Raw genomic sequence first — 17,048 nt, forward strand, 5'->3', positions numbered from 1 at the left:
CTCTTTAAAAACTTAAAAAAACTCTCCTAGGTAAGAAAAGATGGTTAACAGAGGCAGTGATGAAAGAGCCAGATCAAGGCTTCCTTGGGGTTCACACAAAATTTGGGAGCAAAACTTTTAAACAGTCTATTCACCCTGACCCATATTCATCAGAGAATATCAAATCAGAAGCCTCACCCAGGGCTTCCGCATCTATGAGCACTAGCAGAAACTGCACTGAATGGCTCTCATTACAATGTCCTGTCTTTTGACATAGTTCCTCAGAACACAAGTCTTCCTGCAGCCTTAGCAACTTCTCTGTGCAACCTTGCTTTAAGTGTGATAAGATGGTCACGTCATAATGCACTCCTCCCCCTGCAGTGGTCCCATGACACACAAGAATCCACTGCACCAAATTGTGTTATGGGGGAAAACAGAGGGGACCCAGCAGAAACCTGTACCCCTGTGAGTCATTTTGAAATGGAATCTTTTGCTCTGTTTCTTCACAGCAGCCAGAAAACTTCCACAGAAAGAGAATGGACATACTAATAAGCAAATCAAACGCCTCAACGTGGCACCATCAGCCCTCTCTTGCCTGCTTTTCCTGTTTCTATAGAGAGGCCAGTCACCACCTTTCTATTTTGGTCACACTATGGTTCTGTGGGAACTGTCATTTTCCTTTACTGCGGTTTCCGAGGCCCTAAAATAACCTTCTCATTAGCTTCACTCAAGTTCATTGTTAACATAAATAGGACAAAATAGGCAGCAGTGTACAGGGCACTTTAAAGGAACATTATCAGCCCTGCTCATCTATGATCTGAACAGATATATTCAGAAGAAGGTGAGGAAAAAAAAAAAAAACTTGGTTTTTCACATTATCAGGAAATAAACTGTGGATAAGTTTTACCTTCCTGGAAGTGAATTAAAATGATAACTTTCAATTCAGTTTAGGCTTGACTCTGTCATATCCAGGTGGCCACTAGCAGAAGTTTGAGTAATGTGGAAAATATGTCTGTGCAGCTGCTGGAAAAGAAGCAAAGTTATACTTCCTCAAAAACAGTGTGACAGAGTCCTGCAAAGGAATGCAACGTTGGCTGATCTGTAGGCAGTATCACCACTGGTATGCACCCTCAAATCCAACCCAACACTCCCTGGCCATATTCCATTCTGGGACTGCATGGTTGGAGCTTGTAAAAACAGAATGATTCCACTGTGGATCAGGTGCTCTTCTTTACTGTCCACCCCCAAGGACACATTAATGTTTAGAAGGAGGAAGGACAACTACCTGTTTAGGCACAGCAAACAATGACAGAAGTTAAGACAGGTTATCCATGATACCAAGACAGGCTAGGTTAGCACTGCCACCTTCACTGATTAAGGGCAATTAATGAGGGCTGTCTCATCAGTTTAGTCTCTGCAACTACCTTTGCTTCAAATTTCAGCCTCAACTGTAGACTGAAGTTATTAGAACAATAGTTAACCACCAATGCAATTGATGATTTTTACTGTTTGGTTTACTCAGGAAGCAAACATTTTTCTCTGGGAGTTTTAGGACAGCTGATCAATCTATGGAAAAAAAATCTACCTTAGAACTTGTAGAATATTTTCTATAAAGGGTCTTTGTTGAATAAATTCAGTCTCTGATGCTATTCAACTCTGTATTTATAGCTCAAAAACAGCCATGGACAATATGTCAAGAGATGAGTAAGTCTATTTTCTAATAAAACTTTATAAAAACAGGAAGCAGGCTGGATATGGCCCATAGGCCATAGTTTGCTGACTCTTGCTTTACCATTAGGTCATACTGATGTTGCTAAAAGAGTGACCAGAATAGATGATGACCAAGTGTTCGGGCAACTAATCCGTAATATTAGAGGTCAGAATGGGGGCTATTCTTTGTGAGGTGTGAGGGGGGGTCAGACGTAACACTATAATTGGGAAGGAGCATGAGGAAGCTGCTAGGTTATTGGTAATATTCTATTTCTTGATGTGGTGCTATTTATAGAAATGTATTCATTTTATGAAAATTCATTGAACTGTGAAAATTTATTTATGAATTGCATAAATTTCTGTATATTTGGTACTTCAATAAACTAATTTTTAAAAAAGAAAGAAAAAGAACGAATGTGTTTGAAAGATGAAATCATTTTTAAAAATTAAGGTGGAAAATCCCACATGGACAGGGTAGGAGTTGGGCAAAGGGTCCGTGGGTTCCCAGCTACACAGTGAGAAGGACATAGGCCAACTTTTTTCTTTTCTTTTCTCTTCTCTTTTCTTCCTCCCTTCATCCTTTCCTTCCTGGGCTTTTAAAAAAACATTGTGATAAAGCACACACAATATAAAACTTAACATGTTAACCATTTTTAGTTAAGTAGTGTTAAGTATATTCACTTCGTTGTGAAACAGATCTCTGGAATGTTTCCATCTTGCCAAACTTTAAACCTACCAAATAACTCTCCCTTTCCCCCTCTCCACAACCCTTGGCAACAACTTTCTGCTGTTTCTATGAATCTGACTATTTTGGATACTCATATAAGTGGAATCATATAGTATCTGTTTGTTTTGTGATAGGCTTATTTCACTTAGCATGATGTCCTGTGTTATGTGACAGGATTGCTTTCTTTTTATGGAATCATATTCTATCTTATGTACATACTACAGTTTGTTTACAACATTCATCCAACAATGAACATTTGTGTTGCTTCCACCTTTTGTCCTTAGAACACAAGTCTTTTTCCTTTGCCACCCTCCCAGAAGGCTTTGCTACCGTTCTCTGCAACCTTGTGTTAAGTGTGATAAAATGGTCACTTCATAATGTATTCCTCCCACTGCTGTGGTCTTTTGACACACACATGAAGCCTACTGCACTAAGTAGTGTTACAGGGAGGAAGCAGAGGGCACATAGTGCAAATCTCTACCTCTCTGAGTCATTTTGTTCTGTGTCTCCACAGCAGCCTATCATAAATAGTGCTGCTATGAACATGGGAATGCAAATATCACTTTGCTTTCAATTTTTTTATATAACCCAGGAATGATGTGCTAGATCATAATAGGAATTCTATTTTTAATTTTTTGAGAAACCTCTATACTGGTTTCCATAGTGGTTGTACCATTTTACAATCCTACCATTAATGCACAAGGGCTCCTAATTCTCTACAATCTTGTCAACACTTTCCATTTTCTATTTTTTTTTTGACAGTAGCACAGGCCAATTTTTTAAAAAGCCATTTGTGAAGGCTTTTGACAAGGCTTTACCTAAATTAAACTCTAAATTCATAAGCCTCCAAGAAAAATGCTTTTGATCTTTATTGAAACTTTATCCTCAAAGACCAGCAACATTTTGATATGACTTTGTCTTCTTCACTCAAAGTTCATGAATATGTTCAAAGTTCCTAGCAAGTGAAACACACAATACCATACTGAAAGCAGCATAGCAAGAGGAAAAATTTAAAGTTATATTTTCATATCTTGTTTAAAATGCCACCCATATGTGTTTCTCCCAGAAAAAGCATTATGACTACCAAAAGACCAATTATAGGGTGAATACATAATTTATTTCATTAATTTTGGTCCCACTACCCTGGAAGAACTAGGAATTCTACTAAAGGGAACAAGTGAACTGACTGGCTTAGGTAAAGCTAAAGAACCCTCAAAAGCAATGACAAAAGGAGGAGGGAAGGTGACCAGATGTGAACTGAACCATGAAGGTCAGAGAGGTCTGGCACCAGGAACCACATGTCATTGGCTACTTACCTTGTTCTTCTGGAATGACTTGCACAGCTGAATTTTCTTCTACTTTTTTTCTGGCTGCTTCTTCTTCTTCTTTAGACCACTGCATGTGATCCCTAAGGAAAAAGAAATAAAAAGATTGTGAAATGTGCTTTATGATTAATGGAGGCAGAAAAAAGGTGACCAGGTACTCCATCTTTCATTCTAGATTAGGCAACACAAATAATAACAAATTCCATGTTGAATGAATACACTCTGTATCAGATGTTCCTCCTGATGGCGTTCGTGTGACCCTGCAACTCCTATGATTCTTCTGTTTTTATGTGGTCGTGCTGCCAGTCTCAGCCACTTGTGGGAAATGGCAGCTTAAGTAATGTCCCCAGAACACATTGGTGAATTATTACGTGGGTACTGGTATAGTTTGTTATTTTTTCACTCTAAGGCTAACTTATTTGACTTTTGTTCATTTATGAGCAGAGCATTCTTTAATAATATTTTAACACTATTTTTATAACACATGTATTTTGTTACTTCACTGTCGGATTTAAGTTTTAAAATACTTTGTACTTACCCTGCAATTTAAAATGTGACTTTAGATTTTTTTATTAGCGACCTTAATTTCTGAAAATGGAGTCACTTAACATTTAAATGGTAAAAGTAACATGATATAGCACAAAAAAGGGTCACTTATCTAAGATCTGGTACTTTTTATAAGTATACGTTAGTTACAGAATTATTCTCTCTATATGAGAAGATACTACCTGTGCTATGAAAATGTCTCTTGCTGCCTACCATGTGTGAGGCCCTGGTTTAGTCCCCAGTACCATGGTGATGGTGGGCGAGGTGGTGGCAGTGGGACTCTTAGGACAGAAGCAACATCTATATACAACAAAGGTAATTTGGTTTAGGTTTCATTTTTACAAAGCTTGTATTTCCTTTTTTGCAAGAGGTTAGTTTATAAGTGAGTGAAACAATTTCTTGAAACAAATCATTTTTCTACACAAGAAAAAAAAACACCCTACATTCAAGTCCATATAGCCTATTGATAACTACAGCTTCATGCTGTGACTACATGATACTTGTAGTCATCTGATTGATGAGAAAGGGTAAATTATTAAGTTCTTGAAGATGCATCATTATGGCGACTGACAAACATTAAGCTGTTAGCATGATCATAATTATTACCATTTATTGTTTATTACATGTCAGGCACTGTGCTAAGCACATATCATACATATTTGTCCTATTTAATTCTTTCAAAAATTCTGTGAGGGGGTTGTTATCATGTTCATTTTGCATATGAGCAAACAAAAGTTAGTAACTCACTCAAGGTCCTACAGTCAAAAGGAAGCAGAACCAGAATCAAACACAGCTGTATATCATATCAACGTCCATCTTCTCATTCATTAGTCTTTTATTGTCTACTGACACAGTAGGGGATACTGAGAGATTTTAAGACTTAATCTTGTCCATCAAAGGCATGTACTCTCCAAATGCAGGCAGGCAATCAAAACGTAAATAATACAATGGAACATACATGGTTAGCGCCTGGTGAGTTGTAGTAGCCAATTAATGCTGGCTGGAGCAAAGAGGAAGGCTTAAGGGGAAGGTCGGTTTGGGCACAGGTTGGGGGAAAGGCAGTAAGGCAATTGCTGCTGTTGTTAAGAAGTTGGCAATATGGACAGCATATTACAGGAAATAATGAAAAATTCCATTTTGATTGGTTCTCTTGGGCAACTGAAGATGAAGTTGGGAGTTAGGTAATGGTCAGATTTCAGAGGATTATAAATTATGTGCAAGACACAATGAAGTGGGGAGGGACTGGAGGCAGATCAATCACACTGTTGCAGTGGTCTAGGAGTAATGAGTGCCAGGACTAAGGTGGGGACAATGAAAAACACAAAGGGAGAGTGGAGTGGGGGACACTGAAAAAACTGTAGTTATGACCTGGAGATGAACTACATATTGTAGGAGAAGAAGAGTAAGAATCAGGAATGATTCCAAGGCCTTAACCATTAGTTTCTAGGAAAGCAGGAATAATGATGACAGAGCAAGCATTGCTTTGGGTAGAATGATGAGAAGCTTGATTCTATTTTAACTCATGTTTATGCAATCAGATATCAAAGGATATATGCCAGTGACCAAGCTATAAATACACTATGGAAAGGTGAAAATCTATTTTCTTTTAAAAAGGATCAAAAATGGTATACTGAATCTCTAGGAAAAGTGAGCGAGGATATAAAAATCAGTTTCACAGATGAAAATTTAACTACAAGCATTTTTTTAAAAAACCCAGTTGTAACACAATAATTAAGCAGCTTGTCACTTGCTTTAATGAATAAAATGGAATAGACTTTTGCTATGATATCTTTTATTAATCGTAAGTAATTACAAATGAATTGAGGCTGACTATACATTTTGTATATATAAATATAAAATGCTACTGCATGACAGTTATGACATTAAAGGCAACAAATCATTTACTTAAAAAACAGTGTTACTGAGTCTGAGGATGAGTTTCTTATCTATAAATTTTTATAACACATAGGAAAGAAATAGGAACAATTTATTTCTCTGGTGAGACAACAAAAGTATGTGTAGTCTTCAGCTCTAAGCACGTGCTTTAAACTGTTGGTTTAACTTCTTACTTCTTAAGTATTTAATAGATTTGGTTATTTCTTAAATTGTCCTAAATTCTTCATACTGTTCTTTATGTTGTTTCATTTTCTTAACTGTTAAGGGAATATTATACCCTAAGTTCCTGCAGAACAGATTTTCCCACTATACAGTTACAGAATCCCCACAGAAACCTACAAAATGTTCCAACTCTATTTATGGGGACTTCCTCCAGACCTGCTGCTTTATGGCAGTTCTTTATATTAGAAGTCTGATTCATATAGACCAAAATCCAACAGCCAGCAATCAGAATCACTCAAATATTTTTACAAGTAATAAATACAACAATGGAACTTAAGTACAGAGACAAATAACTAATAAGAAAACTGAAATAATTAGGCATTTAACAACTAAATCAAAAACCAAAGAAAGAAATGGTTACACTGGCCCATGAAGTGTACTTCTTGGAATTTGCTGTAACAAAGTAATTCAAAAGAAAGAAGAAGTTCTATAGAGAAAATATCTGTACAAAGATGTTCATGGGAACACTAAATATGATAGCAAAAAATTGGAAACAAACTCAAAGGGGAATGAAAAAATAAGATAACTCAAAGGAATATCATACAGATGTTTCCAATAAAAAATGTCACTACCATGTAATAATGTCAAAAAGTATTTGTGAAATTACAACCAGTTAAAAAAGCAGATTCCAAAATTGTGTTTGTGTTAAAATTACAAGTGTTTAAAATTATATAAATTGAATAAAGATTCTAAATGGTGAAATAATAACAATTACATTAGAGTAGCATGATTAAGAACTATCAAAATTTCCTTAATATTGTAAAGCTGCTTCAACTAAAAATAATTTTTAAAAACTATACTTACATAAATACTATACTATATGTTTAAGACATATAACAATGGTCATTAAATTTTTTATATCACTGCTCTTGTGGGAAAAACAGCAAACCTTATGATAAAAGGGAATTTATGTTTCCTTAGAAAAAAACTAAAAAACAGAATTGAGCAGAAAATGCAAATATACTCAATACTTTTCATGAAAACTTGGAAAAAAGAATATTCACAAAAGGGGGGAGATTTTTGAGTAAATAAGACAAATATTCACAATATGACTGGTAAAACTGGTCTCAGGATTATGTAGTAGTCATCTCCTGTGATCTCAGTTCATACATATATACATTTCCCATTCCTTTTACTATAGTATAAGTAAATGATGATTCTTTAAGTTGATGGCAATAGCAGTCTAAATAACTGCATTTGTTTTGGTTTGAAAAATTTAAAAGACACACATATACACACCCTACTTGTTTAGCTTGGGTACTGAAGTTTTTGAAGATTCTACCTACAGAAAATTCTTCTAAATATGGGGATGCTTCATATTGTAACCTTTATTATTCAGATACAAAGGACCCAGTGTAAACAACATGAATAGACTGTTTTCCTGTCTTTGTTATTTACCAGGTATGTAAAGGTCTCAGTATAGTTTTGTTTATCTATGTATTTATTTATTTATTTTTGCAGTGCCGGGATTGAAGCCAGGACCTTGTGTATGTTGGGTAAGCACTTTCCCACTGAGGTATATCTCTAGTCCAGAACATAATTTAAAGACAATTTGACAAATGTATGAGGTGGCTAGGAAATTTAAAATAAAATATTTATTCTTAGGTTAAAAAAAGAAATAGTGGACACAATATCTTTATTTTATTTTTATGTGGTACTGAGGATCGAACCCAGGGCCTCACACTTGCTAGGGGAGCTCTCTACCACTGAGTCAGAGATACTTGGAGAATAGACTTTAAATATTCTTACCACAAAAAAAAAAAAAATATGTAAGTTGATGAATGTATTAAATAACTTGATTTAATCATTTCATTATGTAGTCAAACATCAAAAATCACATTGTAACCCAGAAATACTATGATTTTTGTCAATGAAAAATAAATCTTAGAAGATATTTGTGCATTAAAAAATAGTTTTGTGTAGTCATTGCTAGTTTGAATAAAGCTGGTTGAATATTCTCTTAAAAAAGAAGTAGTGTTTACTAGTTTCAGACTAAAAATATTTGAATAATTCTGAATTCTACAACAAATTCATAATTTATTATGTGGCTATATACGTATTTTTCTACATAGTTCTAAAATCTTCATCATAATTACTGACTTAAAAATATGGCATAGGACTTGGTTTGGGCCATGATGGAGTACCTGGTAATGGGCTTAGCCTACTACTATAAAATATAAAACCAGATAAAATATATGAACCAAGTGTTTTCAGGCACTTTAGACAGTAAAGGGCTGTGATCCTTAAGACAAGAGAGACACAAAAGGTGAGTCCCTGCAACCAGACATTCTGTCTGGGGACACGTTTCTAGACTGGTACAAAGAAATAAAGCCCCCAAGCAAAGAGTAGTTGTCCTCACTGAATGGTAGTTTCATGAGTTAAGAAGGCAGAGATCAGGGCTCAGAGTTGCTGAGATGGTAAGGGTTTGCGTAGTAGAATACTGAATAGAATAATAGATACAGAGGAGGGCCCCTAAGCCTGCAAGAGAAGAGAATTTCCCCAGGGTTTTTAGCTACTGCTAGCTGCTCATCCATAAGGTGAGGCTCCAGAGAAACTAGGAGGGAAGGAGGGAAGGAGGGAGAGAGGGAAAGAGGGAGAAGGAGGAAGAAGAAGAGAGAGAAAGAAAGAGAGAGCGAGAAGGAAAATTAGTGGAGATAGGCAGTACTGTGTTTCTCTGGACTTACAGCTAAGTTAGAATGGAGAGATCTCTCTGAACAACTCAGGTATTCAGTTAAAACCCTAGAAATCTCAGCCACAGGATTAAGGACCATTCTAAACAAAATGAAACAAAGCAAAACCTCAACATCTTTAAAGGAAGACAAAATAATCTTAGACTCTGTACAGGATGTTATCGATAATATTAATCATACAATTAAAAAAACTTTCAGATAGTCCTGGTAAGACTGATGGTGGTATTAACAAATGTGATTTTTAAATACTGCCTAATAAAATGTGTCAATATTTGTAAGATTTACACAAAACAGAACCAATCTTTTCCAAATTACCCACACATGATGTTATACAGATAAAAGAATCCACCCAAAGTGCAAGGTGCACCAAGGGATTATCATGTAGCAGAATATGAAAAGTTAATTTCATATTCCTAATTGCAACTAAGAAACTGCCACTACTGATATTTAGTGTAATATCAAGAAAAATTTCCACAATTAACTGAAAAGGCTGTTAAAAACTCCTCTCCTTTACAAGTACATTCCTGTGTGAGGCCAAATTTCCTTTATGTAATTCAACATAAACACGTTATGAAAATTGGATGCAGAAGCGGATGTAAGAATCCACATCATCCATTGAGCCAGACATTTCAGAGACTTGCAGACATTTAAAATAATGCCACTCTTTGCATTACACTTTGGGGAATATATAGATATTTTAATTAAAATGTTAATATGTAATAGGTTAATTTTTGTCTTGAAAATAATAAATATTTTTAATGTCTCAGTTTTAATTTCTAATATGGAAAATATCAATAGACATAATGCATATAAATAAAATGTCTTTGGGGTTCTTAGAGATTTAAGAGTATACAGGGGTCCTGAGGCAAAAATATTTGAAACTATAGTCCTAGAATAATTCCTAAAAAAGCATGCAAAGATACATAGTGAAAAAGCCAGTAGAAAAAAAATAGAACAAGGTAAAAAAAATAAAGAATTCAATTATTTCAAAAGAAGACAGGAAAAAAGGAAAAGAAGGGAAAGATGAGACAGAAAAAAAAAATACCAAAACAAAATTTTATGAATTTACAACATTATCAGGGCAGGGCTGAGTATTGTTTATCTTCCTTTACCTTCTTCTTCTTCTTCTTTTTTTTTTAGTCATAGATGTACACAATCCCTTTGCTTTAGTTTTATATTTATTTTCATGTGGTGCTGAGGATGAACCCAGTGCCTCACACATCCAGGCAAGTGCTCTACCACAGAGCCACACCTCAGCCCCCTTTCCCTTCCTTTCTGTTCCCTCCTTCTTTCTTTCCTCTTTTCCTGCTTCCCTCCCTCTCTTCTTTTCTGGTGTTAATTTAATAGATATAAAAACTTACTTTATAGTTTTAATTTTCCTCTCTTTCATTACTGAGTGTTTCCCCCTATGCTCACACATACTTCCTTCCGGTTAAACTTTATATCCATGGTCCACTTATCCATATAGCAAAAGGTTTTAATGTTTTCCTAACAATAAAACAAATACTCTCTTAACCTTGATGTATGGCAATGGAAAATCATTTAAATTTTCTTTCTCTTTCTGCTTTTGTATTAGTCAAATAAGAGTAATAGTTCTCAAAGCAACATTCAAATTAAGATTAAGTACTCTGGAGTTATAATTATCCTATTTCATCAAATCTACGATGCCATTATTTTCTGTACTAGTAAGGAAGAAAAAAAGCCATTTACAAGTACGATTTTAAGATGCCATCAATTGCAAGTGTCATGATTTCAGATATGTTAATTGGTGAAAAAATTTAAGTCTCAGAATGGATGAAATATAGCTATAGAGGCCTATCAGCTAATAACTGAACTACAGTTGAATCTTTTCCTCTATTGATTCTAATATATATTTCTGACTCCTTGCTACCTACTTTTCTCTTTGGCAAAAATGAATATTTCAGTTGACTGTTGCTATTAGTAATAAGTTTCTTACTTAGGAATGAGTGATTAACAAAAGACACAAACACAGAAAACAAAGGCTTCCCGCTTCATATAATGGAATGGAGGTCAAAGCTGCTGGGAGAAACCAGTGTCTACCTCCCTCATTAAATATTACTGGGAACCTATATGATATATTGGACACTGAATCAGGGACAAAGATGAAGAAGATTTTGTAAGAATTCAAAAATTTTGAGGAATTGTAATCTGTACTAAAGAATACACACTTTTTCATTGGTTAGATAACTAGATAGGGATTGGAAGAGTAAGGGGGATGTTCTTTTTGGAGGGTTCTTTTCAGTTATATGTGACAGAGGAATTCATTTTGATACGATTATATAAGCATGAAGTATTTCTTATTCTAATTAAGATCCCATTCTTATGGATGTACATGATGGTAGAATTCACTATGGTATATTCACACATGTACATAGGAAAATATTTCCAATTCATTCCACTGTCTTTCCTTTTCCTATTTCCCTTCCCTTCCCTTTGTTCCCCTTTGTCTAATCTACTGAATCTCTAATTTTACCCCTCTCCCCACTTATTGTGGGTTAGCTTTCCACATATCAGTGAAAATATGTGGCCTTTGGCTTTATGGGATTGGCTTATTTCACTTAGCATGATAGTCTCCAGATCCAACAATTTACGTGCAAATGTCATAAAATCATTTTTCTTTAATTGGGTAATACCCCATTGTGTATATATACCACATTTTCTTATCCATTTATCTGTTGAAGAGGGGTATTCTTTTTCTTATTTTTAAATTAAAATTCAAATAATACGAATGTGCATGAAAGTCTTTCAACTCTACCTTACTTTTTATTATTATCCATGAGATAAGCACTGTTTTCAGGATGTGAAATTTTCCAGAATTTTTCTATGTATTTGAAAACAAGATATTTAAAAATATGTAGCACAGAAATTCCTTCACAAAATGAGGTTGTACTAGAGATACCTCTTCTAAACTTGCTCTTTTTGTTTAATGACATATCATATATCTCTTGGTATCAGTATCCAAAGATCTCTTATTTTTACTAACTGCTACATTATTTTCTAATGTATGGAAAAGTATAGCCATACTTTAAACCTTTAGAGGTATAACTGAAATATAGTAAAATGCACATATTTAAGTTGTATAATTTGATAAGTTCTGATATATGTAGACTCTGGTGAAATCATCCCTACAGTCAAGATAATGAACATATTTACGAACCTTCAAAAGTTTCCTTGAGAGCTGGGGATGTAGCTCAGTAGGGATAGCACTTGTCTAGCATGTGTGAAACCCTGGATTCAATCCCCAGTACTGCCCCCAACCAAAAACCAAAAACCAAAACCAAAACAAAATTCCTTGTGCCCTTTGTAATTCTTTCCTTTCTCCCTTCTATTTCTTCCCTTCTCACCAGTCCTCCACTCCACCGTCTGTCTCTAAAGAATGATTTGCATTTTCTAGAATAATACAAGAAAACATAGTATGTATAATAGTCTCACCTTATGTGGAAGATAAAGTCTAAGACCTTGAGTGGGTGCCTCAAATGGCGGGTAGTACCTACCCTATATATACTATGGTTATTTTTTATATACACACCTACGATAAAGTTAAATTGATAAATTAGGCACAATAAGAGATTAACCACAACTAATAATAAAAGAGTAATTGCAATAATATACTGTGTTTAAAACTTATGAATTGTTAATTTCTGAAATTTTCCATTTAATATTTTTGGACCAGGGCTGGGGATATAGCTCAGTGGTAGAGTCTAGCCTGTGTGTGAACACATACACACAAACACACAGACACAGCTGGATCACAGCTGACCATGGGTAACTGAAATTGGGGATAATGGAGACTATTACGCTCTTTATTCCTAGCTCTGTTCACTTATCATAATAATTTGAAATTCATTTATGTTCTTGTGTCTATTAATGGTAGAGAGATGATTAACTTTTAAAGAAACTGCCAGCTGCAATGGGGATGTAGCTCAGTGACAGAGTGCAAGGCCCTGAGTTCAACACCCAGACAGATAGACTCTCTCTCTTATACACACACACACACACACACACACACACACAGACGAAAGAAAAGAAAGAAAAAATAAACTGTCATGCTATATTCCAAAGTGGTTATACCATGCCACTAGCAATGTATAAAAGTTTCATTTCCTCTACATGCTCACTCACACTGGTATGCTCAGTACTTTTAATTTTATCTATTCCAATTAGTGTGAAGTGGTATTTCATTGTGACTTTAATTTGCATTTTTCTGTTGACTAATGTTGAGCATTTTTTCATTTGCTTATTTATTTACCACCTGTGTAATTTCTTTGGTAAAATGTCTTTTAAAATCTTTTGTTCATTTTATTGGATTATTTTCTTATTTAATTTTTTTTTTTCAGTGAGGGTAAGTACTGAAGATTGAATCCAAGATTGGACCTTGCATAAGTTAGGCTATTGCTCTGCCACTGAGCTACATCCCAGATCCTTACTGACTGAGCTGTATCCCCAGTCCTTTTTTGTATTTTATTTAGAGACAGGGGCTCACTGAGTTGCTTAGGGCCTCAAGAAGTTGCTGAGGCTGACTCTGAGCTTGCAATCCTCTTGCCTCAGCCTCCCTAGTTGTTGGGAATACAGTTGTGTGCCACCACACCCAGCGACTTTTGAGAGCTTTTTAAAATATATTCTGACTGAATCTTTAATCAGTAAAGAAGTAAAAGACAAAAAATATTTATACATGCAACAACATGAATAAATCTCAAAATAATTATTCTGAGTAAAAGAGGACAGACAAAAAGAGAACACATATTATATGATTCCCTTTATACAGAATATTAGAAAAATGCAAACTAATCTACAAGGCACCATATGTTCTTCTTGCTCCTCTATTCTTTCTTTTTTCTTGCTTTGCAGGTAAATTCCCCTTAACAGTCTACTTTTTCCAGAGAACTTTTTATTTGTCCTGTAAGCTCTATTTCAAAGGCTGAGCATTATGTATTTTATCCATGTTTCTGTAGTCTCATGGGGGATGGGCGTTACTGATGGATTTTGCTGAGTAGTAGGCAGCCTTTATGAGAGCCTGAGTCTGCTTTTTGCTTTGCTTTGCCAAATGATTCTTTATTGGAATACTTTTCTTTGGATTTCTTTCTTTCATCTTTTTATTATTTTTTTAATTGTAAACAAATGAGATACATGTTGTTTCTCTATTTGTACATGGAGTCGAGGCATACCATTTGTGTAATCATAAATGTACATAGGGTAATGTTTGCTTCATTCTGTTATTTTTTTTCCCTTTCTCCCCACCCCTCCCACCCCTCTTTTCCCTCCATACAGTCCTTCCTTCCTCCATTCTTACCAACCTCCTTAAACCTATCCCTAAACCTAACCCTAACCCTAATGCTAACCCCTCCACCCCTCATTATATGTCCTCATCCGCTTATCAGCGAGATCATTCGTACTTTAGTTTTTTGAGATTGGCTTATCTCACTTATCATGATATTCTCCAATTTCATCCATTTGCCTGCAAATGCCATAATTTTATTATTCTTAATGGTGGAGTAATATTCCATTGTATATATATCCCACAGTTTCTTTATTCATCAATTAAAGGACATCTAGGTTGGTTCCACAATCTGGCTATGGTGAATTGAGCGGCTATGAACATTGATGTGGCTGTACCTATGTACTATGCTGATTTTAAGTCCTTTGGGTATAGGCCAAGGAGTGGGATATCTGGGTCAAATGGTGGTTCCATTCCAAGCTTTCTGAGGAATCTCCATACTGCTTTCCAGAGTGGCTGCACTAATTTGCAACCCCACCAGCAATGTATGAGTGTGCCTTTTTCCCCACATCCTCTCCAACACCTATTGTTGCTTGTGCTCTTGATAATTGCCATTCTAATTGGGGTGAGATGGAATCTTAGGGTAGTTTTGATTTGCATTTCTCTTATTACTAGAGATGTTGAACATTTTTGCATATATCTGTTGATTGCTTGTACATCTTCTTCTGTGAAGTGTCTGTTCATTTCCTTAGCCCATTTATTGATTGGATTATTTGTATTCTTGGTGTAGAGTTTTTTGAGTTCTTTATAGATTCTGGAAATTAGTGCTCTATCTGAAGTTTGAGTGGCAAAGATTTTCTCCCACTCTGTCGGCTCTCCCTTACATTACTGATAGTTTCCTTTGCTGAGAGAAAGCTTTTTAGTTTGAATCTATCCCTGTTGTTGATTCTTACTTTTTATTTCTTGAGCTATGGGAGTCCTGTTAAGGAAGTCTGATCCTAAGCCAACAAGTTGAAGGTTTGGACCTACTTTTTCTTCTATAAGATGAAGGGTCTCTGGTCTGATTCCGAGGTCCTTGATACATTTTGAGTTGAGTTTTGTGCAGGGTGACAGATAGGGGTTTAATTTCATTCTGTTGCATATGGTTTTCCAGTTTTCCCAGCACCATTTGTTGAAGAGGCTATCTTTTCTCCATTGCATATTTTTGGACCCTTTGTCTAATATGAGAAAATTGTATTTATTTGGGTTTGTGTCCATGTCCTCTATTCTGTATCATTGATCTACCTGTCTATTTTGGTACCAATACCATGCCATTTTTGTTACTATTGCTTTGTAATAGAGTTGAAGATCTGGTATTGCAATACCCCCTGCTTCGCTCTTTCTACTGAGGATTGCTTTAGCTATTCTGGGATTTTTATTCTTTCAGATGAATTTCATAATTGCTTGCTCTATTTCTGTAAGGTACATCATTGGGATTTTAATTGGAACTGCACTGAATCTGTATAGCACTTTTGGTAGTATGGCCATTTTGACAATATTAATTCTGCCTATCCAAGAACATGGGAGATCTTGCCATCTTCTAAGGTTTTCTTTAATTTCTTTCTTTAGTGTTCTGTAGTTCTCATTGTAGAGGTCTTTCACCTCTTGTGAGATTGATTCCCAAATATTTTATTTTTTTCGAGGATATTGTGAATGGGGTAGCTCTCCTAACTTCTCTTTCTGAAGATTCATCACTTATGTATAAAAATGCATTGGATTTATGAGCATTGATCTTGTAACCTGCTACTTTACTGAATTCACTTATGAGTTCTAAAAGTTTTTTGGTGGAATTTCCAGGTTCCTCTAAATATATAATCATGTCATCAGCGAACAGGGATAGTTTGAGTTCTTTTCCTATTCATATCCCTTTAATTTCTTTGGTTTGTCTAATTGCTCTGGCTAGAGTTTCAAGGAGGATGTTGAATAGAAGTGGTGAAAGAGGGCATCCCTGCCTTGTTCCAGTTTTTAGGAGGAATGCTTTCAGTTTTTCACCATTTAGAATGATATTGGCCATGGGCTTAGCGTAGATGGCCTTTACAATGTTAAGGGATGTTCCCATTATCCCTATTTTTTCTAGTGTTTTGAGCATGAAGGGATGCTATATTTGATTGAATGCTTTTTCTGCATCTATCGAAATAATCATGTGATTCTTAACTTTTAGTCTGTTGATATGGTGAATGACATTTATTGATTTCCGGATGTTGAACCAACCTTGCATCCCTGGGATAAAACCCACTTGATCGTGGTGCACTATCTTTTTAATATATTTTCGTATGCGATTTGCTAAAATTTTGTTGAGAATTTTTACGTCGATGTTCATTAAGGATATTGGTCTGAAATTTTCTTTCCTCGATGTGTCTCTGTCTGGTTTAGGTATCAGGGTGGTATTGGCTTCATAGAATGAGTTTGGGAGGGTTCCCTCCCCTTCCATTTCATGGAATACTTTGAGGAGTATTGGAATGAGCTCTTATTTAAAGGTTTTGTAGAACTTGGCTGAGAACCCATCTGGTCCCGGACTTTTCTTTGTTGGTAGGCTTTTGATGACCTCTTCTAATTCATTGCTTGAAATTGATTTATTTAAGTTGTGTATGTCCTCCTGGTTCAGTTTAGGCAATTCATATGTCTCTAGAAACTTGTTGATGTCTTCGAGGTTTTCTGTTTTGTTGGAGTATAGATTT

The 17,048-nt window shown here is 35.4% G+C and overlaps 1 protein-coding gene across 4 annotated transcripts in view; it reads right to left on the reverse strand.

Annotated features, from left to right (window-relative positions):
- The window catches only part of METTL8 (methyltransferase 8, tRNA N3-cytidine), a 99,340-nt gene that overhangs the window by 31,056 nt on the left and 51,236 nt on the right, over positions 1-17,048 (reverse strand). For all 4 annotated transcript variants that reach the window (XR_013763000.1, XM_079135057.1, XM_079135056.1 and 1 more), the window contains exon 4: positions 3,733-3,824. Coding sequence is in view for 3 of the 4 variants with exons in the window: in XM_079135057.1 (XP_078991183.1) it covers positions 3,733-3,824 (92 nt within the window). In the remaining variant the exon portion in view is untranslated. The remainder of the gene's footprint in view (positions 1-3,732; positions 3,825-17,048) is intronic.

This window comes from Sciurus vulgaris (assembly GCF_902686455.1).
Source record: "Sciurus vulgaris genome assembly, chromosome: 3".
NCBI lineage: Eukaryota > Metazoa > Chordata > Mammalia > Rodentia > Sciuridae > Sciurus > Sciurus vulgaris.